Source organism: Patella vulgata, chromosome 2 (genome assembly GCF_932274485.2).
Source record: "Patella vulgata chromosome 2, xgPatVulg1.2, whole genome shotgun sequence".
Lineage (NCBI taxonomy): Eukaryota > Metazoa > Mollusca > Gastropoda > Patellidae > Patella > Patella vulgata.
Genome location: NC_065880.2, coordinates 20781946 through 20809827, shown reverse-complemented (window position 1 = coordinate 20809827; position 27882 = coordinate 20781946). Strand labels below are relative to the sequence as shown.

General features: G+C 33.9%; 1 protein-coding gene across 15 annotated transcripts in view; it reads right to left on the bottom strand.

Annotated features, from left to right (window-relative positions):
• The window catches only part of LOC126811891 (calcium/calmodulin-dependent protein kinase type II subunit delta), a 100626-nt gene extending 74221 nt beyond the window's left edge, over positions 1 to 26405 (bottom strand). For all 15 annotated transcript variants that reach the window (XM_050537923.1, XM_050537932.1, XM_050537922.1 and 12 more), the window contains exons 1-3: positions 26274 to 26405; positions 25840 to 25934; positions 9469 to 9528 (exon numbers count right to left, since the gene is read on the bottom strand). In XM_050537923.1, coding sequence (XP_050393880.1) covers positions 9469 to 9528; positions 25840 to 25934; positions 26274 to 26338 — 220 coding nt within the window. In that variant the 5' untranslated portion in view covers positions 26339 to 26405. The remainder of the gene's footprint in view (positions 1 to 9468; positions 9529 to 25839; positions 25935 to 26273) is intronic.
• Between the last annotated feature and the right edge of the window lie 1477 nt (positions 26406 to 27882).

The following is a 27882-nucleotide window of genomic DNA, read 5'->3' as shown; positions in this document are numbered from 1 at the left end:
CGGCATTCTGTGAAATCTGTTAACATTTTCATGTCCCAATTTATTTCCTTAAACCAAAAATGTTTTAGTCTGGATTCCGAATATTCCGAATTACGACACCCATCATGGCAAAGGTCCTGTCGCACGATTTGCGTTGAATTAACATTGGATAATCCGGCCTTTAATCAGTGGGTGTTAACCGACAAGCAATCACCAATCAATTATCTGCGAGCATAAAACATGTGTCAGTCCTTGTTGATTACCTTGATAATTTTATAATCTCTTGTAAGAGTGCACTTGGTATTGGTGTGATCGTCCTGTAAAGCGTGCCCGTACGGATTTGACATTATAGCAGATTTTGAGAAAGTTCCATGACCTACACAGAAGGATTTATCCCTTAAGTATTCAATTGGCCATACTACAGTTTCCGACATTTTAAAGCGAAAAAATGAATTCAAACAGAAGTTTGCTGATAACTTTAACAGCCGTAAGAAACGATTTTACTCGAACGCTAAGTTTGAAGACATCTTCAGAATGACACACAAGTGGATCAAGGGCGTGGACAAAGGTACAATAATACTTCTGGTATTATGTATTCCGACATGCTGTGTAATCTGACATATTGTATCGATCCCCTACAATGTTGGAATTTTACTAATTTAGTAAATATAGGAATACTGTATTTAATTACATCTCACAATTTATTTGTCATGATAAATAAACTGAATCGCTCTGCATGGAACTGAACAAAGACTAACACAGAGTAACTTTTTTTTCTGTTTCCAGACACTGTGAAAACTGGGCATCAAAATCCTGAACGATTTTCTCAGCGAATACTGGGATATAAACCTGAGATATCACCTAGAAAGAGCTAGAATTGACCATTTTGTCACTAAGAATTCTAATTATATTTCAAAATGAAGCTTAATGGTATTGGTCTAACGTTTCGAAACATGTTTCAGTGTTCTTTCACCCTATATTGTAGATGTAGAAAAATCAATAAGAAACTGTGCAAAGTTTTGTGTTTCTGGATCAAGGATATTTCTCATAAACAGTGATTGAAAGTTGAGTAAATTCTTAACTGAAGTCTGAGAATGCTTTGTGAACTCGGGGCCTGGCTTCAGCTCACACAATGCCAATTATTGTTTTGTTCAGTGGTTACATGTCTATTTATTACAGCTTTCATATGGGCTTCATAAGTATATATAAATTAGTTTATCAATATAGACTTTTTCTAGCCAGATGTTACTGCAAAGCTACCATTAATTCTTGACAATGAAAGATAATGATGAAATTCAATCATAAGTGTGTGCTGGCCTTAACCTGCCAACAAAATTGTGTTTCTATCATTTGACTATTCCCTTCAGTAATCAAGATCCTACTGTAGATTTTTTTTGTATGTAATGAAACTACTGATATATTTATAGGCTTAATGATGTCTTCTGTAAATTCTCCTATTTGATTATTTCAGTTTGGGTTATCGCTGTTTGGCACATTATAGAATCCCTGCTGATCTAGTTTCTGAGGGTAATTTATTGAAATTATGTTGATCATTAGTATTAGGTTTATTTTTACATATGTACTAACTTCTCAATCAAACTAACAATTTATATGATTTATTGTATGTAGATCAAGAACTCGTTAAACTAAATATATGGTGTTACGCTATATCACCAGGCTAGTATGTAGACTCTTTATCTTTTGTGTCAAATCAAACTGGTTTCAATAAAATGGGATGATATCTACAAGACGTCTACAAGATATGCAAAATTACTGTACCGGGATCCATCTTTGAAAGTGGCAAGTCAAACTGGGTTCAAAATGATTTAGTCCTGATGTGGGTAAAAAATAAAATTTGTGGATTGAAATAAACCTGATGTGATGATTTGCTGACATTATTGGTCTACATTTACAGTATTACTGTAAATTGTAGGTCAACAGCCAATTTTGAAATAAAACCTGATTTTGCTTTTAACTGTTGACCAATAAAACCAAATATTAAAACGAAACAGTATACAAACCAAATTACGCTTAATATATTTCAAAATTAATATTTCATTCTATAGGATGATACCTGTGGTTTCTAGAGCATCCACAGGATTTTTCAAAAAGATCAAGAGCCACAACTATGGCAGTAGATTTTGGAAATCGTTGAAAATAAATAGGTTTCTTAATCTCATGATCTTACATGTAAATACTGTGTAATGTATAAATCATAAGTCTGTTGGGTAATAACTTTAACCTCTAGAGTGCCCACAAGCAATTGTGGACAACAGATGCCAGCCAGAAGGACAAACACACACAAACAACAATATACGACCACATAACATAAATTTCAGTGTAGATCAGACCTTAAATATAATTCCTTTTATTAGCTTATTAGAGAATACTCATAGCTCACATAAGTGCAACCTTTGTTTGGTTAATATCATAACCTTTTCCCTTGACATATATAATACATATTTTGATCTTTAAATGCATACTGGGAAAAATCATTGCCTAGATCTGGCTGATATTTATCGGGTATATTGAAATAAAAACTGGTTCAAATAAACCAAGAATATAGTTAGTCTTACATTTATAAAGTGATTACTTTATAACAATTAATATTATGGACCAATTTTTCTTGGCGTACACCGGTACGGTATTAGACTAGGATAACAGTCCCGAAACTCGAAAATAGATTGCTACCATGGGGTTGAAAGACATTCGTCTTAAATAACGCTTCGACTTATACATGTATAAGGATGGAGGTCTGAGAAACAGTAAAATATGACAATTTGACTTATAAGTACTCCACATCGACTTGTACCCAGTAAAATATGGTATATAAACAAGAGCCCTGGTCTTGTGGTTTACATGTTTAACAAACACAATCTAAAACTCTGTTATCTTCATTTTTAAAAAGAAAGCGGTCTTAGCTACCAGTGCATTTATTATCATTCTTACAGATTGAGTTGCCCTTGACTCTAAGTAAATGACCTTGCCCTAAACGCAATCAAAAACCAGGTACTACATAAGTGAAAGCACTTTCAAACCTGTGAGCCAAACCTCTAAAATTAAATACAAACTATGACTTTTTTGTTTTTTATCTCTTTTATCAAGAAATATGTCTAATTAACTCAAACATTAGGAGATTCCTGACATAAAATTAAAATTGAATCACAAATATAAATAATGAGTAAAATAATCATTTTCTTTTATGTACATGGTCTGTGTATTCATTAAAGGCTAATGTGTATTCTAATGAGCATAATATTATCATCATGCCAAAAAATTATTACTAAAACCAACGGGAGAATAAGATGAAATCTTCCTCCCTAGTGCCTGAACACCATACACTATTTAGAATAAGATATTGATTTTTATAAACAGCTTGCTCTCTAACATTCTTTATACATGTACCAGGATAAACTCTGCACAGGAATCAATTATACTGTCAAAATTTGTTCTCAGATACAACATATCCAGCATTCAAGAAAGATGTACATGTACCTTTCTTATCCAACTTGGTATACAACAAAATGTTAACATTATATCATTCAAAGAAAAAATACTAGACATGTTACAGTCAAATAAAAAAGCGAATGCTAAATCTTTGGTCACTAAAAAACACTAGTTGAAATAACCTTTCAATCAGGTTCTTCACAATATCAAACAATTACAAATGATTCTCACGCTCATGAGATCCCAGGTAGGCAATGTACTTTATCAAATGAACCTTCTGTCTATTACAAGAAATGATTAATGCTATTCTATTCATAATTAACTCATTTAATGCCCCTGAGCTGTCCCTATACATGTACATGTAGGGCACATCAAGCTTAGACTTAGAATGCCTACTATTTTCTCTTGAAATAAACATTGATGTTGTGATCTTACCAGGTAAAGATGGGCTTCCGATATCCAATATTTAAGACAAAATAAACATTTTACCATTGGTACACGAATGGTGTACCATAATGTGTTTCAGTGCCATATGTAACAAGGGACATACAAGTCATATGAAATGGTGATGCCATATTCTTATCTGGAGAACATGCGCAATAAATACTGTCGGTGTAGACGAGAATAACCAGACGCTAGAGATTGTCATTCGATTGAGACTTCTGGCGTATTTCGCCAAACATAACTGATATGAAATTAGAGTAAAACAGAAACGATTGAATGTAAATCAGTTTATATACATTCATATTACACATTATTATATGCATTGTGACCCATTTGTGTCAATTTTTAGGTCCCAAATAGTTTTCTTTGAATTTGGAGGTACAATGTACATGGGTTCTAAATTGATGGAATATGGTAATGAGATTACATTTATATGAGCACCAGAACTAGGTTACTGGGGGCTTGAAAATGTATGTATACATTACAATGTATATTTGACAAAACTCTAGGGACAGTCAGTACTTGAAATAAAGTATAGAACATTTTTTTTAGCAATATAAAGTATTCATATGAGTCTGATCACCATCTGTCATCATTTCTCTATATACTGATTACTATAAAAACCTTATCAACTTCTAACTTGTAGAAAAATATTGATCTTCAGCTTGCAAAAAGCATTAGAGTTTTATGTTAGCAATCCAATTGTGAGCTTCCAACCACATTCTTTAATTCTAAACTATTTTCATTTCTGTTCCTGTCAGATTTTCTTCACGAAAACCTCAAGTGACTACCTCTATCCTTTACAACAATCCATCATTGTCAGCCAATAATCTTGATTTATTCCAAACAATTTATACCATGTGACCAATAATTTATTAGGATATAACATTAAGTTTTATCATATTCTCATCATTAACAGAGCCTGTATGGCATAACTTAAGTTTACACCAGTGGTATGTTAGGCTGAATAACAACAATAGCATAAAGCCTCGGACAGATTAAGTGCATTTTTTTGCCCAATTGCGCCGATTTTTAAAATCACTCAAAAAAACGTCTGTGTGCTCATTCACGGTGACGAAAATTCTGCTAGGCGAACTATTTGCCTGATCGATTGCCAGTATCTAGCATGTTAGATATTTTCGGCCTAACATTTTACAACAGCGAACAGTTCATCGGAAAATCCGCGTATATTGTTGAGGGAAACATTTTTATAAGCCAATCGGAGATATCATCGATATTATATGACCTCAAAATGGCTTTCACATAATCAACGTAATTTACTCGCAGAGTGGCGTACGCTCTCGAGACGATCACTACGTGTGCCCATTTGTGATCGGCCATAGAAAAATTCGCTGCGAATTTCAATCAGCGCAATCAGGTGATGAAATATGGTCATCTGTTCCAGGCTTTACACAAATGCATTGTCTGGAAATAGTCAATAAAAAATAAAATACTTCTATTATTTAATAACTGGAACTAATAAATACTACATCTTATATTGATCATTGTTAAATAGAGAAAATCTCATGGCAGTAGAACATGTGTAAAGGCCAATAAACTTAGCAATAAAATAGAGGAATTTACTGATACATCCCTGGGCTAGTATTGATTTTAGCTCCAATTTAACCATCTTATTCCATCCAACATTCTTCTTGAAACATTTTCCACTAAAATTAATTTATATTCGATGCATTCAACATGTATTGGAATTCACTTGGGTAAATTTCAAGTTCTTTACAGTTTTTGTATCAACTCTGTAGACATCTTATGAATTTTAAAGGAATTTAATTGATCTTTAGGGTATTATTTCATACATGTTCAACACTTCCATATGCCGTATTTTAAGGTGTATAAGTCGATGTGGAGTATAAGTCGAATGTTCATATTCTACTATTTTTCCAAAACTCTATCCATATACAAGTTGAAGCGGTGTATAAGACAAATGTTTTTCAACTTCACCATAGCAATCTTTTATCCAAATACAGGGGTTTTATTCTGGTCTAATAGTAATACTGTGATAAAATAAATAGTTTATAAATGCAGGACAAACTTGAGTAATATACAAAGTTTTGTTTTTGGTTCATTTGAACAACTTTTACTTCAATATATCCGATAAATACTAGCATAGACAATACGCACAGTGTTAGTGATCGCGCATGGTAATATCATTACAATAAATGTTACTAAAATTATAATAAAATTGATGGTGTCAATGTATGATTAGTCAATTTAACTGAAAGCTAAAGTAGAGCTCTTGCGAGACATGAGAAATTAGGAGAGATGGCAACATAAAAATTTCAACAGGAATAATGTCTGAAGAAGGATTCTATTTTGATGGAATTTTCTAGTGTTTAACTTTATGATTATATTTTGAATGTTGGGTGTATGTGTGTGATGTTTTTAAATAAAAGTTATACAAGATGTATTTGTATTGGAATAACATAAGTAGTTTTAGACAATAGCAAAAGTTTGACATTACCATATTTTGGGAGTGTAATTTTTTTATATTTTTTATCTTCATCCATATACATGTACATACGTCGAGGTGGAGTATAAAACGAAGGCCTGACTTCACTGGAAAAAAGTTTCAACTTATACCCCATAAAATACAGTACACAATGTACTGTAGGCGTTAAATGTTTATCCTAAAATTTCAAATAAATAATGTAAGTTAAATAGGCTGATTTCTTTAAGAGTAACAGTTCTGTACCTACATGTACATGTATGCTATACAGTTGAGCCAGATATCCCAGACTGCTATTACATCTAAGACTGGTCTTGATTTTTGACATAATTTAGCCTGTTATTGAAAATTCATGCACATGTGTTTATACATGTACTTGTAATTTATCTATGACCTGATCATTTATATTAATTCAATAAACAACATTTTCACCCTCATAGATATCCTTTGATTTTGTTTATTTTTTTGATGAGATACAAGTTATGTGTTTATGATATAACTAGCAGGATACCCGGCTTCGCTCGGGGGTCATAACTCCGAAACCGGAAGTGGTAGACTAACGCCACCTGGCCTATGCTACTCCTCGGTCCGAGCTACCCCAATACCCCAAATTTCAGACTCGGGGCAGACCTAGTGTAGCCGCCAACCCCGAACAGACAGGCTTCGCTTGGGGGTCATAACTCCGAAACCGGAAGTTGTAGACTAACGCCATCTGGCCTATGTTATTCCCCGGTCCGAGCTACCCCTATACATCAAATTCCAGACTCGGGGCAGACCTAGTGTAGCCGCCAACCCCGAACAGACAGACAGACAGACAAACGACAGTCACAAATATACATATAGATATCACAAGTTTAATTGTCACACATTTTCTGTTGATTTGATACTATAACAAAACAAGCAGTTTTCATGCAAGATACGACCATATTTTGCAAGAGATGGACATAGAATAAGCTAAACAGAAATGCGATTTTTTGTACAATACAGTATGGGGCCTTCATCCAGGAAGTTAGCGTCCGATTAGCGCAATTATAGAAAAGATCCCAGATCTTTGGGATATACACACATATATTAAGTTCCATCAAAATCAAATAAAAATTGGTATTACGTACTACATACACTACATGTATTTGCTTACGGGGAGCGGCCATTTTGCCGAGTAGTTTCAGTCGGATTTACACGAAATTCAAACTCAATTGTCAATATGGTTTAACAGTGATAATATATTCAAACATTTTTTTAAATGGAATAAAAATTGTGACCTCTAGAGTGTCCACAAGCTAAAAATGTGATTTTCCATACAATCAGGGGCCATAATCCATGAAAATCAGCTGATATGTGCGATTATTGAAAGGAACCGATATCCAAAATTCAAATTCAACCGTCATTATGGTGTAACAGTGATATATTTGAGCAGTTTTTAATATCAGATAAAATTTGTGACCTCTAGAGGTACCACAAGCTAAAAACGTAATTTTTCGTAAAATCGGTGGCCATAAACCAGGTAGTTGAGGAATGATATTCGCGAATATGGAAAGGTACCCTCGGGTTACAAACATTCCTTTTAAGTTTCATCAAAATAGGATAAAAAATGTGACCTCTAGAGTGTCCACAAGCTAAAAATGGGATTTTTTTAAATACACTCCGGGGTCATAATCCATGAAGTTACAGTCCAATACATGCCCATAATGTAGGAACCCAATATCTTTTCGAGATAAACCTTAGGGTTACAAACATTCCTTTTAAGGTTCATCAAAATAGGATACAAAATGTGACCTCTAGAGTGTCCACAAGCTAAAAACAGGATTTTTCTTAAATACACTCCAGGGTCATAATCCATGAAGTTACAGTCCAATACTTGCCCATAACGTAGGAACCCAATATCTTTTCGAGATAAACCTATAATTTCAAGTTTTGTCAATATCGGAATAAATAAATTGTGGACAGACGGATGGACAGGGGCAACAACAATATACGTCCACATCAAAATGTGGGCGTATAAAAATCTAACAATGATATTTTCCTGAGGGATATTTATACAGGTACTGGGTCTCCTAGAGACTATTAAAAAGCTGTTTTGTTGAAGATTATTCAGCCCAGAGAAAGAGAATAATCTGTTGAGAAGTATGACAGTAGGATTTACTAATAGATCTTGATGCCATCCACAGATTGACATTTGTATCCCTTCTCTGATAGGCAGTCAGAACACAAGACATACTTAATACATGAACATTGGAATCAGGCATCTGTTATTGGTAACTAGTAATCAAGCAGGCAATACACTACATTTAATAAGGTTATTCTTTAAACCACTGTAATCATCAGTAATCTTTGAGCTAGAGATGTGAGAATCTATACAGGGTCTTGACACTTGACCTCACTTTACACTTTAAAGAAGATGTTCTAGAAATATTCCAGTGAATAAAATTGGTAAGCGCTCAGTATTTCTTTGAGAAACAGATTTAGGCAATAACTTTTCCCTTGTCGGGATTCTTTTTTACTAGTTTTTATTTTTCATTTTGTCCATCTATTCCAGTCCAAAGCACTTGCTCACTCAATTATCAATCGAGTTATCAATAATAGGGTTATTTAATGTCTATTAATTAATCTGGGATTAGTGCTGATTAGTGTTTACGGTGAAAGAGCAATAATAACCTAATTCAGAACAAAAGATTTAATTATTTATCTTCCAATAGGTATCTATTCCTGGGTTTTCCGAAACACAGCCATCATCAACTCATATCATGCCATGGGTCATAATTGGAAAAATTCAAAATGAGCTTTGGCATCCAATAATAACAGATAGTCATGTACCTGCCAAATTTTCTTTTAGGAAAAGGAACAAGTTGGAGTACTCTTTGAAAGGGTAGATCTAGGTATTTTGAAAGATAATTCAAAATTTTCCAATCCTCGCGAAAGCTTTGAAAAATAGCTATGTAAAACCAGAAGAATAATTTTGTAACTATTGTATAACATGTACATGTATATTATATATTTATTTTGTAAAAAAGAAATTATGAATTTTTAATTGAATTAGTGGAATAAGATATATGGTATGAAATTAAAATTACAATTGGGAAGGGAAAAAATGAAACTAAAAATGCGCACTGATTAAAATGTACAAATGAACTTACCAATATTTGAATGTTTCAACAACCTACATATCCTAGCTTCTCTTTCTAATTTCTGGTGGTCTGCAAAAATATGAGAATAAAATTGTTTATAATACATGTAGCAATCACTAACAGATGTAAAATCATCATATTGCCATAAGAAAACTATCATACCTTTTTTTTTTTTAAACATGTAAGTAATATTGCTTTTATCCTAAAATGACATTTAGAAGTAGAGGTACATATAAATGTTTAATACTTTACAGGTAACAAAACATATATCCACAGCAACAAAGTCGTCGAAACAGTCTATAAATGTCACAGTTTTAATTCTTTTGTGTAGGTAATGGGAGCATCTACTTGATACTAAAAAGTTACTGTAAGTAACAACCCATGAAGTAATTATCAGGAATAGTTTGTATTAATTTAAATCATTAGACTTCTTATCACATGAACATAACCACTGTTAAAATCAGATAATACATGTAACTTTTTTCTCCAGAATCCAGAGTATCAACAAGACTTTTGTAAGTTTCAAGGACTTTAACTCTGACAGTAATTAGGCCAAAAAAAAAGGGTTGTTTCCTGTAACGGATGGAAAATAGGGTAGGGTCGGTAGGTAGGGTTTTTTTTTTTTTATACATTGTTAGATCTAGTACTATAGTAGATGTACCGTAGCATAATATTCTGTGCGAAAATCGGCGCCGAGGAACATGAAGCACGAATAGATTGGTGGATGGAATTATTGGATAATTGTTTAAAATGTATCAGAAGCTAGATTATGATTTAAATATTCTCTTCGGGGGCAAATGGATTTTTAATCGTTCTATGCTAAAAAAAAAGAAAAAAAAGCGTAGGGAGGCCATTTTGTTCAAGGGAAAGAACTCGCGATGAAAACTTAAAAAATCATATCGAGCCGTCGCACGAAATAGGTCCGTAATAATTTTATTTGCCTTGTTTTAAATACCAATTGAGCAGATCCTATCCACCCATTTGAAATATACATTAGCTTGTTTTTGTCAAATTGCGTGCTGTTACTTATTAGAACGAAGTTTGTGAGGATTATGGCTTTTCGGAATGTGTAGTGTTTAATCTATACGAAACCTGTAGTCTCGATTTTCACGTCAGTTAGCAATCTCGCGTCAACAGTATGGCAGTTCTTAATAATCGTTCGCTGTACAGTACCCACCTATTCCGATCGGTAAATGCAGATTCAAAGAACGATGACATTGATATTCATTTATAGCAACAAATAATAAAGCCATTTTCACCAATCCGGTAGGCTTAGAGTATTTCTAATTTTTAACGGTCGCTCGTTGAACAAAAAAAGGTTTTTTTATTTCCCTTGACACTAAAAAAAAATTGAGTCGGCAGGTTTTGTAATGGGTTGGCCGGGTTACCGGAAACAGAACATTTTTTTATTTTGGCCTTTTCAGAAAGTTAAAATTTGCATAAATTTATTAAGCTTCTTCATCACATGAACATTGAACACTGTGTATAAATATCCAGAGCAACCACAAGATTTTTCTACAACAGAAAAGGTTATATGACAGTAATTATCAGAAATAGTACTAATTTGCATAAATTTCAATCCTATTCTTCTAATGAATTTTGAGAACAATAACCCAAGACCCGCAACATATTTTAAAATGATCATGGGCCATAAATCCGATATTAATTATCAGAAAATCAGTATGATTCTTTATCTCATGAACATAAACACAGCAAATAAATATGTCAACAAACTTTATCCTCTGTAGCATCCATTATGACAAGTCGACCAACGGACATAGAGAGGGGTGGAAACAATAGACAACCACATTTCAATGAGGACGTTTACAGAGAAACTTTATGAATTGACCATATTTATTTCATTAAATTTTTCAATACTTTCGCAGGTATCTTTTTCAAGAAGTAATCCTGGAAAGTCAGCACTGTCAATCACACACAATATATGCCTGCCACCAATACAGAAATTATTTCTCCAAATTTATAAATAAGAAGCTGTGAACATGCTTAATATATGTAACCGATTATGACCTATTGTACTATTATCATCCTATCATAAACAATGATTTGAGATATTGAAAACAAGGTACAGATCCTTTCCATCTTGTATTTAAAACCAGAAATTCAGAATATTGATATGCTACTTTAAATAGAAAGTATGCACAAAGAATGAATAACATTGACTTCAGACATTCTGCTATCAGATGGCTGACAAAGGAAAGTCATTAAATAGGTAAGATAGCTACAATATACTAGATGGATCTGATTGAGTCAGATGACCTGAGCTAGATCAATAAGCTGAACAACACACTAATGATAAATTATATATTTCCACGGGCACCCAAACAGATCACCATCATATTATTTTCCAATCAAAGTTCTCTATATTACAATAGAACTATCATACAAGTACACTATCCATCAATAGTAATACAGTAGAAATTACTAATGAAATAAAATAAAACTGGACATTTACATGTACATAAATAATTGCTTAGCCTATGTAGACTTGCTGTCAGGATACATGTATGGTACATACATGTATAATGTTATACAGTGTATAGGGTCAGGCTATGTGAATTAATGTCAAATAAAATATTTCAAAAGAACAAAATTTATATCAGGTTATCGGATGCCTTGACTATATGAATACAACAGTACATTTCTGAATGTTTAAGACTATATTTTGATACTTGGGTGCAATTTGTTTCTCTAAATGTAAAAATATTGATTTTTGAAACAAAAATATAAACAAAACTTGAGGTCTATGATTGGACTATTGCCAAGCCAATTCTTTCATTTTGTTGATAAACTGTACCACTTCAATCAATGTAATATATTGATTTATTTACTGAATTACATACACTTCATTCAATATTTAAAAATACCCATTACACAAATTACATTTTGATGATAAATTTGAACTAAATCTGCTTTTGATGAGTACTAAAATCATGTTTGTCCTGATAGCCCACCAATACAAAGCAGTTTAACATTTCAGTAGCATACAATAACCAAGCATAAACATAGACACATTGCCAGGCATGAGAACGTTTGCCTTCAATCAATAATAAGCCAATCTTCAACAAGTTAGTTTAGCTAGCATAAAAGTCTGGATGATTATCCTGAGTACTGCATCAGCCAATATCCTCACCGTTAGCACTAGTATCCTTCTGCTTCCTGTGTAAATGACACAAAGATTGTAAGAGAAAGTGTTAGGTGCAAAAACAACCATCTACAAATTAGGTCAGCACATAAAAATACTTCTACTCTTGACTCTATTGTCTTTGCAAGTTGTTCAAGTTTTTGGACAACATGGTTATCAATAGACCCAAACTGTGCAATCCACCTTAGCCATGACTGGGAAACTAGTAGAAAATATACAGCCTCCTTGGGCTATTTGCAAGGACATGTAGATGCATTACAAATTCAAATAATTTAATAAATCAAATTACAAAAGTCTTGTCCCACAATTCATTTTGTTGACAAATGCTGAGATGTTGATTACAAAAGTATTACTGATATTAAAGTTAAACAAAGATTTAGGTTATACCTGTGTCCAGCTAATTATGTCAGCTGTGCTGTAAACAAGGCTTTGTACTGGGAAAAATGTTTCAGATGCATTTACATGTATGGCACAATAGTTTGCATTCATTGGATGGATGTATAGCAGGGATGTCACCAACATTTCAAGTAACAGGAAATTTTGTTAAAGGGCAAGCAAATGATGACGTCCGCAGGATGACCATAAGGTTAAAAAACATTTATGGAGGTATACAAATTGAATTTTGATTACCCAACCCAATTTCATACCTAAGTAAAACTGTATCCAATAAGAATAGAATATTAAATCTTTGAATTTGTAGGATAATGTGTAAATAAGATACATGTAACTAATGAAATCAGGTCACACCTGACAGAAAACAAATGACAGGTCAAACTTACTGTGGTTGTTACTGTCAACCTGGACCATTTTATTGAAGCTTTACAGAAATTAATTCTTTCTTACATGTAATATGCTAAAAGAAAGTTCTAGCATACATTTATATGTACATGTAGTGTAGAATTGTTATGTTAAATCTATTTCTATCTAACAACATGTAGATTTTAATTATGACTGGTTGAGGCACTATGATAGTTTCATATCTAAGTAAGATTAAATCCTAATTTAGATTCGGAGGCAGTATTAAGAACTTATCCTTATTCCATTAAAATAATCCTTGAAATCTTTCCAAGCTAAATCTTTACTCGAACACAAGAAATATTTACTATAACAACACATTTAGAAATGAAATTAAATGGGGCTTTGCATCCTACTTTTCTGTACCAATTGGGCTATGAAGACGGACATGTGTCATACAGTGTGCTGTGAGGAAAATTTTGCCCTGACAGTGGCACTATGACATACTCTTATTTTGAATTCCAACTGTCCAAGGGTTCTTTTACGTGCATATCAGTAGGCTTCTTCATTTTACTACATGAAATTGAAATAAAGCATATAAATTACATACAAGTCGGATAATAATTTTTTTGAAATAACTACATAATAACAAGAAAATCTTTCGAATGTGAATAAAGTATCACAATTTGCACAAACACACATTAATACATGTAGTGCTCCTACGGATAGCTGTAAACAGTTCGAATTGGAGGGTTAAACGGTTCGAATTGAACGTTACGGTTATTCGAAGATGTCCCCCATTACATACAGTTATGTCCCATTATATTCCTCTTTATAACAAAAGAGAGAGAGAGAGAGAAATGGGGTTTAACTTCCACTCGACACATACTAGGTCATTTCGGTACTAACATACGGTTTAATTTTATTTCAATAATTCGCTTACGCGTAGGGGTCTTTAGCAGGAGGAAACCGGAGGACCCGGAGAAAACACACGAGGTTGGACAGGCGACCCTACTACCTTGTCACGTACAACCGGGGATTGAAACCACGCCAGTTGACTCAATGACAGGCCTTATGATACAGCACGCAAGTGCTAACCATTCGACCATCCAACCCCCCCTTATAACAAAAGATGTGCATTCTCCTTTTGTATTTGATGTTTGAAAATCTTAAAATGTATATGTCGCTCTATGATGTCGACTGCTAATAAATAATACTATTAATAGTACTCATAGTCGTACGGCAAAGACAACAGACCTTGTTCTAACTTTTGCTATTGTTAATCCAAATACTTCTTGGCATTTCTATATTCTACCTAATTTATTTAAAAATGTAACCAAAATTCAAAAAATAATCATAAAGGCTAGAAAATGACAATATAGTACATTCGTTACGACATTCTACACGTCTCATATCTTATAATTTCTTGTGAGTATTCTACATGTACTTTAGTTTTTAGTTCAATTAACCAATCATAAAAATTCTACTTGCAAACGCGAAATTATTTCTTTAATGTCCAATCAATAGACGCCTTCCAGTTTACTTTATTCTATTCATAGTAACATTGTGTAATCGTAATATTTTGGCTATATATCACGACAGGAAACAAGAGTATTGTCTTGTATATTATCGTAGATATTGAATTAAAAAATGATTCAAATGACCCAAGTTAACTAGCTAATCAAATAACTATGGCCTTAGATAGTTTATATTTTCATTAAATTAATTTCTATGAAAAGTATCCAGAAATTTTTGCACGAGTAATACCTTTTTATGTTGAAAATTGACACCAAATGGTTAAACGGTTATTAACCGGTTAATAGCTATTATTCGAATAACAAAAAGTCCTAACCATATCAATAGGGATGGTAACGAAATGTAAATTTTTGCAATAAAATCACACCAAATTGTACTATTTTATATATACTTCATTATACGTTTCACCTAAATCAGAAAACCATTAGAGGGTCAACAAACCCTGTACACAATTCACATTTTGCGTAAAAGGCAAGGGCTATAACATAAGAAGTTTCTGCCTGGTACGCACCAAAATCAAACTCCTTCAAGATCTTTTGATCCTTAATATATATTGTTACATAGGCACATAATCTTCTCAAGTGGTCCAGTTACTCCAGTGATTAAAATTCTGTGAAAAAAAACAACAAACAAAAATAGCAGCCATCTTGGAAAATGACCATCATTTGAAAATTTTCTTAATAAATGACCCTAAATGGATACCCATGAAAATTTCAGTACTTGTGATTGTTACAGTTATTTGGCTCAATGTAAGTCAAGGTATCAACCAATCAAATTACTTATATCTGGTTAGTCCTGACAGAAAATTTTAATCATCAAACTCTGTCAAGATATACACCAAGTTTGAACATTTTACCTAAATTAAAAGCTATGGGGTTCCTAAATCCTTGAGCAATCAAATCCCATTGCTATACTTACTATTAACCCAAGCAGAAAATTCTCATCATCTAACTAAGTCATCCTATTAATGTAATGAAACTAGACTTTCATCACTCACACCTAGTTAAAATCAAACTTATCATGTTCCATAGTCTCAAGCAATCAAATTGAAATTCAATAGCATTCATCTCACTAATGTAAACAACATAACATTATGTAAATTTTAAAAAAAATAGATGATAAATGTAAATTGCAGAGTGTTCACAAGAAATTGTGGATGACATACAGATGTGGGCAACAATAATATACAACAACAATTCCATGTGTGCTGTAAAAATAATGGGTAGCAGTTTATACTAACAAGTCAAGTCAAATCACATTAACTGATTGCATGATTTTAATTTGATTTATTTGTACATTAGAACACAATGTTACAAGATTGACCTATTCCTCTGTTCAAGCATGATACATGTATACTGATCAATATGAAGCCTGCTATACATGTGCAGATAGGTTTGTTATCATTATTTGTACATGTATTTATCAATCTCTAAGATATAAACATCTATTTTTGGTAGTTCTTCTTTTAGAATAAACACATTCAACTAAGACCTGCTAAAAATAGAAAACTGTTACTGATTTCTTTTTAAACTGACAAGCTTCGTACAAATTTAGAATCTCGGGTGAAAGAAGATTTATTGCTTTTAATTTATATTTATGCACAATTTCAACAAAACAATAAATTTCTAATAAAAGAATCTCTCTTATGAACCGTTGACATTGTTGCTAAGATTAGAAAAATTTTGTTTAGACACGTTTTGGTACATGTACAATGAATGGTAATGTACCAACAAGCCAACAGTGAGGTTGATGTCCCCACAAAATCCCAAAATAAATAGATCACACATATTGATTAATTGCACATTTATCTTTTTAAAAAGTATTGAGCAATCAAACTGATCATTTATACTTAGTCTAAGCATAAAATGTGCAGAATCAAACTCAGTCAAGGTTTTGAAGTACCTGGTAGTGAAACTATACAGTAACAGGGATGTAGCCAGGATTTGCTGAGTGGTGGAATAAATAGCTTCCAAGCAGAGCGATGGAAATTTTTTTTTGGGAAGGGGGCGTGGTCTTTTATGAAATTTCAACCCTTCTTGGTGTATTTTCAAAGCATCTGCTGCCTTTTGCTTCAGTGCAAATCAAATTTCCATTTAAATATTCAAATTTGACCAAATTCACTTAATTTTCATCAATGATACAGAGACTCTGCCAGTGATCTAAAAACTTTTTGACACCAACCGACCGAGCATAAAATTGCCCCACAACCCTCTGTTTCTCAGTTGTTTTTTTCAAATATTACTTTATCATTTTGAGATTAAAAATTAAAAGGATTCTTAAAACGGTGTTTGTGTTTTATTTGAGTACAACGAATTATGACAACAGGTAGATACTGATAATTAATACACGTTTTATTTGACTTGTGTCTCACGAATAACGACACCATTTACAACATCTAAACCTTTAACATTGGGAGTGCCGTAAATTGGTCTGGGTGACCTATTTACAGCAAATATACATATTTAAAGACTGTAGAATTGAAAAATGAATAGACCTACACAAAATAAACAAAATACCAATACTTTTTTCTTTAAACTAATTTGGGATGATAGGGTCTACTAATTTAAATGATGCATATAAATTTCATACAGATAGGTTGATAACGTTTGTCGTTAGAGCGTTCACAAGGTGCAACAAAGTGAAACAAGGGCCATAACTCCAGAAGAAATTAACGGAAATTGCTGAAATTCAATAGGCTTCTTCATTTCACTAATTTAAATGATGCATATCAATTTTATACAGATCGGTTGATAACTTTTGTTATTAGAGCGTTCACAAGATTCAACAAAGTGAAACAATGGCCATAACTCTAGATGTAATTAACGGAAATTAATGAAATTCAATAGGCTCTTTGTTTTACTAATTTAAATGATGCATATAAATTTCATACAAATCGGTCGATAACTTTTGTCGTTAGAGCGTTCACAAGGTGCAACAAAGTGAAACAAGGGCCATAACTCCAGAAGAAATTAATGGAAGTTATTGAAATTAAATAGGCTTCTTCATCTCACTAATGCAAACAACATATATCAATTTCAAAACAATCAGATCATAAATGTAGTCTGTAGAGTGTTCACAAAAAATTGTGGACGATGGACGGACCGACCGACGGATGGGGGCAACGGCGATATACATGTACGACCACATTTCCATGTGGGCGTATAAAAATCGTAACGTTAAAATAAAACTGTACATTTATTGACCTAATTCCAACCGATGTCACGTGTCATTGGAATTCGACATTGAAGATTCTGTCAGGAAAATTATATTATTAATGACTATTTCTCTGTGTATTCTATGTTCTATCAGGGGATTATATTTAATGAAGATTTAAATTTACCTAACAACTGGTCAGTGAATTCATCATTACGCATTATCCACTTATTATCTTAAATCTAACGGTAGTTGGAATTCATACAGAGTGTTGAAGATGCGCTATTCGTAAACCATGCCAAGATCGCCTTACTTTCACGAAGGCAGCCTACTGAACCTGTTATGAATAATCAGTAACCTTGTTTTGTTTTTTTGCCGGACTATCAAAATTACCAAAATGTGCTAATTACTTGGATTATGAACCACATGGCCGATTCTCGATAAGGTATGGCTGTTGTAGCCGACAAGCAAGTTGATTGACTTCTTCATTAACAAGTATAATTAACCTGTTGTAATTTAGCTGAAAGTAGATTGATTTATGATACCACAGTAGCTGGTTGATTGTTTTACCAATCGGCTAGATTAAACATCAATCGGCTAAAGCCGACAAATAATAGCTATTTAAGAACAGTGATTCAGCATGCATTTAAATGGAATTGAAAGAGAGAGAGAAAAATGAGGTTGAACATCCGCTCGGGACTAACATATGGTTCAATATTATTTCGATATTTCGCTTGCACGTAGAGGTCTTTAGCAGTGGGAGGAAATTGGAGGATCCGTAGAAAACCCACGAGGTTGGACAGGCAATCCTACTCCTTGTCACGTACAACCTGGGAATCAAAACCACAGAATTTACATAAACAAAATTTGACATGGGCTTTTGTCGTATTGTTTTTTTTTCCAAGATAAATGATAATGAATGATCTGAACACATTTCACCAATCTTAAATAAGATATTTTTCATTTCAAAATGAACAACATGTTATATTTCTCTAAGTTTCGAAAAGACACAAAACAAAACATTCCCTTCTATATGAGCGCCACCCTTCTTCCTTTAGGGTATAAAACCAATAACTCTTCATAGGAATACAAATCTTTCGAATTTACAAGGCAAATCTTTAAAAACTCTCCTGTTATATCGGGGTATAAACAAACCAACCAAAAAAAAAGATAGGTTGCTGGGCAACGAAACATACGCCCACCGCAGCTACAGTACACTTCAGGCGGAAGTATGAAAATAGTCCTTGTGGGCGTTTTTTCCGCTCAAAAATCGCGGTGTTTTACCCATATACACTCCGCGGAATTAGAGACGGTCTGGGCGGAAAAAAGCCCGCGAAAATATAAAATTCGCGGTGGATTATCGCCCGCGAAAATATTAAATTCGCGGCGGATTATAGTCGGTGGAAATATCAAATTCGCGGCGGATTATAGTCCATAGTGATTTGAAATAGTCAGAGTAATTTAGTCCATATTGCCACAACGTTATTAGAAAGAAACACATATTTAATGGAACGATATCACGAGTATATTAGTCGTTTTAGTTCACCGGTAATTCATAGATATTCATAATACTCTTTTCAAATTCCGTTTTGATTATTAACTAAAGTGTACCAATGTATTATTGTATTCATATCCTAAAATGTCCGTTATGTTCTATTCATTTATAATGTACATCTACATCGGTATTTAATTCGTGAATCACACCATAAAGCACAGACACATAGCAATTTTCTATGTCATTAGTTGATCCGACAAGCAGACAATGAAACCATGTTTCGTGAATTCTGATAACAATGTCTGAAAATGGACGACAATAAACATATATAGAAGGCAGCGATTTGCACGTGGGTGTTTTAAAATATGCTGTTTTTTTATATACTGATTGATTATCCGTTTTAATTATGAACAACAATTTAACGATATTCGTAGAAATAAACGAATTAGCATAAATTGCTAGGAAGGAATATTTTCTCCTTTAACGGTAATTCAATTAAAATGACGATTCGGCTCCCAACGTTCAATATATACATGTACTTTATGTCCCCAAAATTAAAAGTCATATTGGATAGAAGCTGGAAGATTGTTTACTTATTTCAGTTTCGTATTTGACTTTACAGATTCCCCATTCCCCACACTGCAAAACAGATCAACACGTCAAATCGTTTCAGTTACAGGTATAAGGCTTAAAAATATCATGTCTTAAATAGCCCCTTCAAATATTTCTTTTTATACTTTAACTTATAAATGCAACACACAAACTGCTTACCGTATTTATACAGTTGACGATAAATATCCTAAATAATAATCCGGTTCGGTTTCTTTCCAATAATTATCAATGAACATATCGAAGAACCTTTAATAAAACACCTAACAACCAGATCTTATGACTGGGATCTTGTCCGGACAGAACTTAGATTAATAGTAACTGATCAAAGAGTGAACATCAAACAGAACAAAGGAAATTGCCTCACAAAAAAGCATGCGTTAGTTATAAGGGATGATTTGTGTGCCAAATTAAAAATATTATCACCGACAGGGGTTCACTAGTCCGCCGCTATAAGAAATACTATAATGTGGGTATCAATAAACCTAACCCTAACTCAACCCTAATGATAGATATCGGTGGACTAATGAACCCTAACCCAACCCTAACCCTAAATAAAGATATCGGAACCCTAACCTAACCCTAATTCATCGTAGCCTGTTAGTAATTTAGCCGTGACAACCGCACCTATTTAGTGTGAAAATCCAGTTTGTTGGCGACCCAATTGTAATTATTCTTTATTAATGAAGTCAACTATTTTGGGTAATGATTACTTACTGACAATTCAGAATTAAAGTATTGTCTACAAGACTACGACATGGTAACAATTTGTTGTTAAAGGGGCTTCTATTATAGTCAATTATCAATTCCCTTTGATGACACGTGCGAATTCACATAATTTGGAAACTTGATTGACAGTATGCATTGACTCAGACTCTTTGGTGCCGAAATGAATAGGTCATCATGGTATTATGTACATGTTTGCGTCAAGGTTGACGTTGACTTCTGGCGAGGTGTGCATTTAATTCATTTGTGATTTAAATCCGAAGATATAATACTTCAGGTGTGATTTACCGATTTACAATGCATTGTGAAACTTATTTGTCAGAATGGGAATGGATATTTTAATGGACAAAACCTTTCGCCCACGGTAAGACCAACATCTATGTGTATAAATTTTGAATGTCTTAAAAATGTCGAACATATTGATGAAGTAATGAATCGTACAGCCATAACTCTGTTTATTATATTATATAAAAGCCTGCCAATTTTTGATATTTGTTATATTTTCAATGTAAGACAGCAAAATCTGCGTGTCTAACCGTGTTAAATTAACAATCTTTTTTTGCATGCCGTATTAGCTGATATTCGACTACGATATGATGACTGCGGTGCAATTGCACTATAAATAAACCTAGCTATTTTAAAACATTTACATGTACGGATGTGCTGACTGTACATGCATGGAAAGTCCGACTTAAAGGGGCACGGTGCGATATAAGGGATGGTTTTTGTGCCAAATTAAAAAAAATATCACCACCGGTTCAACGAATGATTTTAACAGAATATGTCACCTGCGAATATGATGATTAAGTATTCTTTTCACACGGCGCATACGCTAACCTTTAAGTCTGTGCAGATTCAAAAATTGAATTATCTTTTATATCCACATTTTTAAATCCCGAGTTTTATCGTAAATAAAATTAATAGAAAGTATTGTTTACAAGAATACGACATGGTAACAATTTGTTGTTAAAGGGGCTTCTATTTTAGTCAATTATCAATTCCTTTTGATGACACGTGTGAATTCACGTAATTAATTAGGAATCTTGACTGACAGTATGCATTGACCCAGACTCTTTGGTGCCGAAATCAAGGTATTATCCGACTGATACATGTGTTCAGCAAGGTTGACGGTGACTTCTGGCTATGTGTGGTTGAAAACAGGAGATGAAGGCATATATTACTTGTTCGGGTGTGATTTATCAATTTAAAATGCATTGTGTGACATATTTGTCCGAATGGAAATGGCTATTTCGATGGACAAAACTTTCGCTAACGGTAAGACCAGCATCTATGTGTGTAAACTTTGAAATTTTCGTAATTTGAATGAGTTTGAAATAGAAGATCGATGCGCAAGTCTTAAAAATGTCGAACATATTGATGAAGTAATGTACGGTACAGCCATAATTCTGTTAATTTTATTATTTAAAAGCCTGTTTGATTTTTGTTATCTTTCAATATAAGCCAGTAAAATCTGCGTGTCTAACCGTGTTAAATTAACAATCTTTCTTTTGGCATGCCGATATTCGACTACGATATCACTGCCGTTGAATCGCACGATAAATAAACCCATTTCAAACCAGCTATGGATGTGCCGACTGTACATGCGTGGAAAGTCCGACTTTTTAAAATTTCGCGGTGGGCGGCGGTTTAAAATAATCGCGGAGGTCGGCGGTTTATTTAAATTCGCGGAGGAATTTTAGAGCGGAATTTTGAGCGTGGCCAGAGCGGATTGATTGACTGACGTCCGCGATTTTTCATTTCCGCCCAGGTCGGACCTCGGGGAAATTTAGAACTTCCGCTTGAAGTGTACTGTATATCGTCCAGGCAGTCAACAAGAGTTGTCGCATATTTTTACTTTTTTCGGTAATGAAACATTTATAAAACATTAAAATCTGATTAAGAGTAACAACTCATTAAGTAATTATCAGAAAACCATTAGAATTTTTTTATAAAGTTCTGCCCCATGCTAACGTTTAGTATACAAAACTTTTAACATCATGGATTTAGCTGTTCAAGTCATAAAGATTCATTGAAAATCAATATACTTGTTTGTCTCAAGATCTTAAACTCTGTGTTTCAATCTGAAGTCAATCGGATGATAACTTAGCCTCTAGAGCATCACAAGATTTTTCAAAGTGATCAAGGGCCATAACTCTGGCAGCAATTATCCGAAATCGTTGAAAATCAATATGATTCTTTATCTCATGGCCTCAAACACTGTGTATAAATTTAAAGTCAATCGGATATTAACTTTAGCCTTTAGCAATTGTGGAGGCAGGACCGCCGGACGCCTGGACGGGGCCGACAACTGAATATACGACGACATTTCAATGTGGGCGTATAAAAACTGGGAGATAAACCTGTGAATACTTTGTGAATTTTTAGTAGTTAATCATCCTCACGGGAACATAGCGATGGACGATGAAAAATCTATTCAACTGTGACACCATCCATTCAAGAATTTTCTAATTGGCATAATCTGAACTCATTTCCAGCCAAACAAACACAAAATATTTTACTTTTTAACATAAACATACTAATACATTGTTACTACTAATTTTAATAGCCAAAATATGTGTTCAAAAACAAACCATTATAATTTACATTCTTTTAAAAACAAAATGACTCCTCTTATAACACAATCACACACATAATTTGAAAGCCATCACTCTTCCTTTTGTCAAAGTTCAATCAATGATAAAAAATCCACCAAAAAAACTATCTAGAATATCCATTATCTGTTGGTCATTCCTATGGAAACCACGTCTGCCACCCACGGTTTTTCAAATAAATGTTTTAGTCCTGTATTTTGTTTTTTTACAGCAACTCATCAGGTGTCAAGCAGTAAAAACTATGACTGCCACGCAGGATTTTCTTCTTTATCATGGGAACACACCCAGAGACCTTGTTGGTCAATAGCACCATAACAAATACATGTAACTTGATGCACCATAACAAATACATGTACAGTAACACTTTATAGTGATAACAAGAGAGCAGTTCAGGAACATACATACTAACAGAAACATAAATTAAACAGGATTTACACCAGGAATATAAACAATTACATTAACACAGTATATGAATAGTTTAAGAACCATTCCACTCCTCTGCCACGGCAGCAGCTGAACTTATGTGAGTCCATACACCGGCCTCCGCTCCTCTCCCATCTGTCCTAACTACAGAAAGCACCGGGTCTTAAATACTCTCGTATAACTACATGTACATGTAACTACATGTATGCAAATTCTATTGTCACTACATGTTGAAATTGTTACGTCCGTAATTAAATGTGTGTCTAGTGGACAATATATCTCATCATATCATAGATCAAGAACGTATGGGGTTCAACGGATTCGCACATGTGGGGTTCAAATTGATTCTATGCATCTAAATAAATACTTTACATGCATACAATATAATCTTAATATGATACAAGTTATGAAGCACTTTGTCAGACATGTTCCACGACAGATATCGACTGAACCGAACACAAAATCGAAGATTTTCCCACATAATACATGTATTATGCTATGGTAGATCTAGACTAGATCTAATCTAATAAAAAAAAAAAAACTAGAAAAAAACAAACCTACCTACCCTATTTTCCATCCGTTACAAGAAACATAACCCCTTTTTTTGGCCTTACTAACTTAAATAACATATGTAAATCTAATACAGATCAGATGATAATTTTAGTCGTTAGAGCATTCACAAGGTTCAACAAAGTGAAACAAGGACCATAACTCTAGAAGTAATTAATGAAAATTGTTGGAATTCTATAGGTTTCTTCAGCTCACTAATGTAAACAGTGTATATATACATGTATATATACATGTATGTATATAAAACTCATCAGATAATAAATGTAGCCTGCAGAATGTGCCATAAAGTGACATCTCAATCATTTCAATTTTCAATCATAGATCAATTAAATCCATAGTGGGCAACTATTTAAACATATGAATTATCAATTATCACTTCAGGAACCATTTAATACTAAACATACATGTAAAACAATGTAAAACTATCTTCAAAACTGTGATTTAGGATAAAAAGTTAATATCAATTCAGTTTTTGATAATGAACTACCATTATTGTTGTCCGGGGATGAATTGTTCTACGGTACAAATAGTCATGAGACGAATTGTCTTTGGGGACGAATTGTCCTTGGGGATGAGTTGTCTGGGGATGAAAAGCCATAGGGGACGAATACATGTAGTCCTAGGGTATCAATAGTCCTGGGACAAATTGTCCAGGGGAACCAGTTGTCTGGGGAAGAATTGTGCAGGGACGAATTTTTTTTGAGGGGGGGGGGAACCGTCCTAGAGCCGTATGTCACTACAGCAAAATTGTTATAATATAGGGCAATACCGGTAGGGGGGCAAACAATATCACAATAATTGCATTTTTTAAGTCATACATGTATATGTTTGTTTAAAACAAGATAAAATAAAGCCTCAAAATACATGTCATTATATACCAAGTTCTAACATCGTAATTTTGTTACCATGTGATGTTTGTGTCAATCATGTGACATCCACGTTGGTCACTTTTGAAAAATGTTGGTCCATTGCGTTGAAATTTTTCGTTTGCGGGAAATTGAAAAAAGCTATAAAACACTTATTTTTTGTTAGATGCCAACAAATCTTAGTCGGGCTGCGCTTGGATTTAAACACAGGTTCAGAAAAAATTGCCTCAAAAAAAAATGAATAAAAAAAAGGAAATGGTGCACATGGTACATTACATGTATTTGCATATAAAATCATATTATAATATATACTGTGCTATATATATATGATCATAAAATATATTATACATATTATCACACATTGACATACAATGTATTGTGTATGTAATACAATGTATAACTACAGTACAAATATGCATCTAATTATTTTTGTAGTATTATGATATAAACTGGGTGGAAAAATCAATCATGCATTCATGTAGTTTTGCCTACCTCTTGCTGATAATTTCTTGGTATTTATAATTTTCGCAGCGAATTCTAATCCTGAAGCTTTCTGTACACATCGTCTCACGATTGAAAATGCTCCTCTGAAATAGTAGAACACAAATCAATAGAATAAACTAGGTTAATCCAGTTACAGAATAAGTTCCCGTGTTTAGGAAAGGCTTGTTACCGTTAGCACATAAAATTACACGATCCTAATAACGTGGAAACGGTTAAAAAACTACAACCCATTTCGTCGCCTGAATTGTCGAACGCTATATAGATGCCAAGACTGAAAGAAATCGACGACTGAAATCCTGTCTGGCTTGTTCGCACCATCACTCCTTTTATTTCATACATACATTCCCGTATATCCAGGCAATAGATAGAATAATTATTCTATGTTATCACCCCACAAAATGTTACCCTAAACATCCACTTACTTCCCTAATTCTTCTTTTAATTCATATATGTCGTTAAACTTTACTAACGACGTTTGGCCCGCCATGATGAATGCTAAATTACCAGCTTCGGTTACTCTCGAGATTTCTCGTTTAGGAAGAGCATAAACGAGACCAGCGAGCTGTTCATTGAAATAGCAGACGACAAAATAAATTAGGGATTCGGGGATTGTGAGCATGCTTGATTTATTTGTTGGATTCGCATTGTGTTCTGTCGCGGAGGTAGGTAAGCTATTAACTAGTTACTTGGTCAACTATCCATATCAGCCATAATCAGGTGAGACCCGAATATTGTGATACAAGTTGTCTGTTGTTACACTAGTATCGAATATTCCATGGTAGCCATTGATTGGCAGTGCAACAATGCCCAGCAAAACACAGCCCAGTCAATCCAGAATGTCACACTGCTTGGCTAAAACTTTTTAATCGAGACACTGCACATAATGCCAAATTAGAAATTAGATAGGCTAGAAAGTAACCCTCTTTATTTCCCAGAAATGTGATAAGCGAAGGACTAGCTATATCAGCCAAGGCACAGGCTATTTAGCATTAATATTCAAATAGGTCGCGCATTACTACGCTCGGCGATAATATAAAGATCTCCCTTATGAAAACACGCCTTCTCGGCCCGATAATGGATAACATACAAATTGGGTCGTTTGAATTAACCATGCAGGGACGTGTGAGCAATTATATAATTAATGTTGAACACCATATGAAATAATGTAGGTGCAATATTTTATAAAGAATTTATAGCAGGCCTTACGTTACAATTATGAACAGCCGCATGTAACAATTATAGACCTTCTGTGCATCCTTCTCCCACTTTACGTCCAAGTTAATATGTACTTAAAGTTAAATAATAATAAAAATAATTAGACCCCAAAACTCACGAAGTACAAAATAGAAGAGTGATCTCCCCTGATAATATTTCATGTTAAAACAATTATCTCATAACCCCTGTCACTATACGTATTACTTCTTAAGCCAGGGACGGAATACGACCCGATGCCCATGCGCCAGGCCCCGTGAGAGCACTCAAGGAAATACCGATGTTTTTTTTCTCCCCCAGGCGCGAGGCTGTGTTTGGAAAAATGACTAACTGGTGCCTTCTAGACCATATTCTGAGTAGCATACCGGTCTCCAGTGACTGCTTTTCTTACTATTTCAACAAACACCGGCGAGGGGGCGGGGGGCAACCTCCCCTGCCTGCGCAGAGAACATGATCATATTGGGGTTTTTTCCACCTACATGCATCGAAATAACGTCGAACAAACGTACGAAGCATTGCCTCACTCCGCCCCAGTCTTATAAATATATATGCACCTAAATGAGCAGAAACCATGTCCCAGAGCTTCTGATTTTATAAAATTCTCGGGCAATCCCTCAGACCACACACCAGCTTCATGTTGTCCACATCTTGTGTAAAGTTTATTTGACAAACGCTCCCTTGTAGATTTATCGAAGTCTGTTCAGAAACCAGCAGTCTTCGTAAAGACGTGCAGTGTAAAATGTTTCCAAACTGTTAATGTGAACATTTGCCAAAAATTAAGTGCCAGGCGATAATATTTAGCCATTTGTGTTTTTTAGA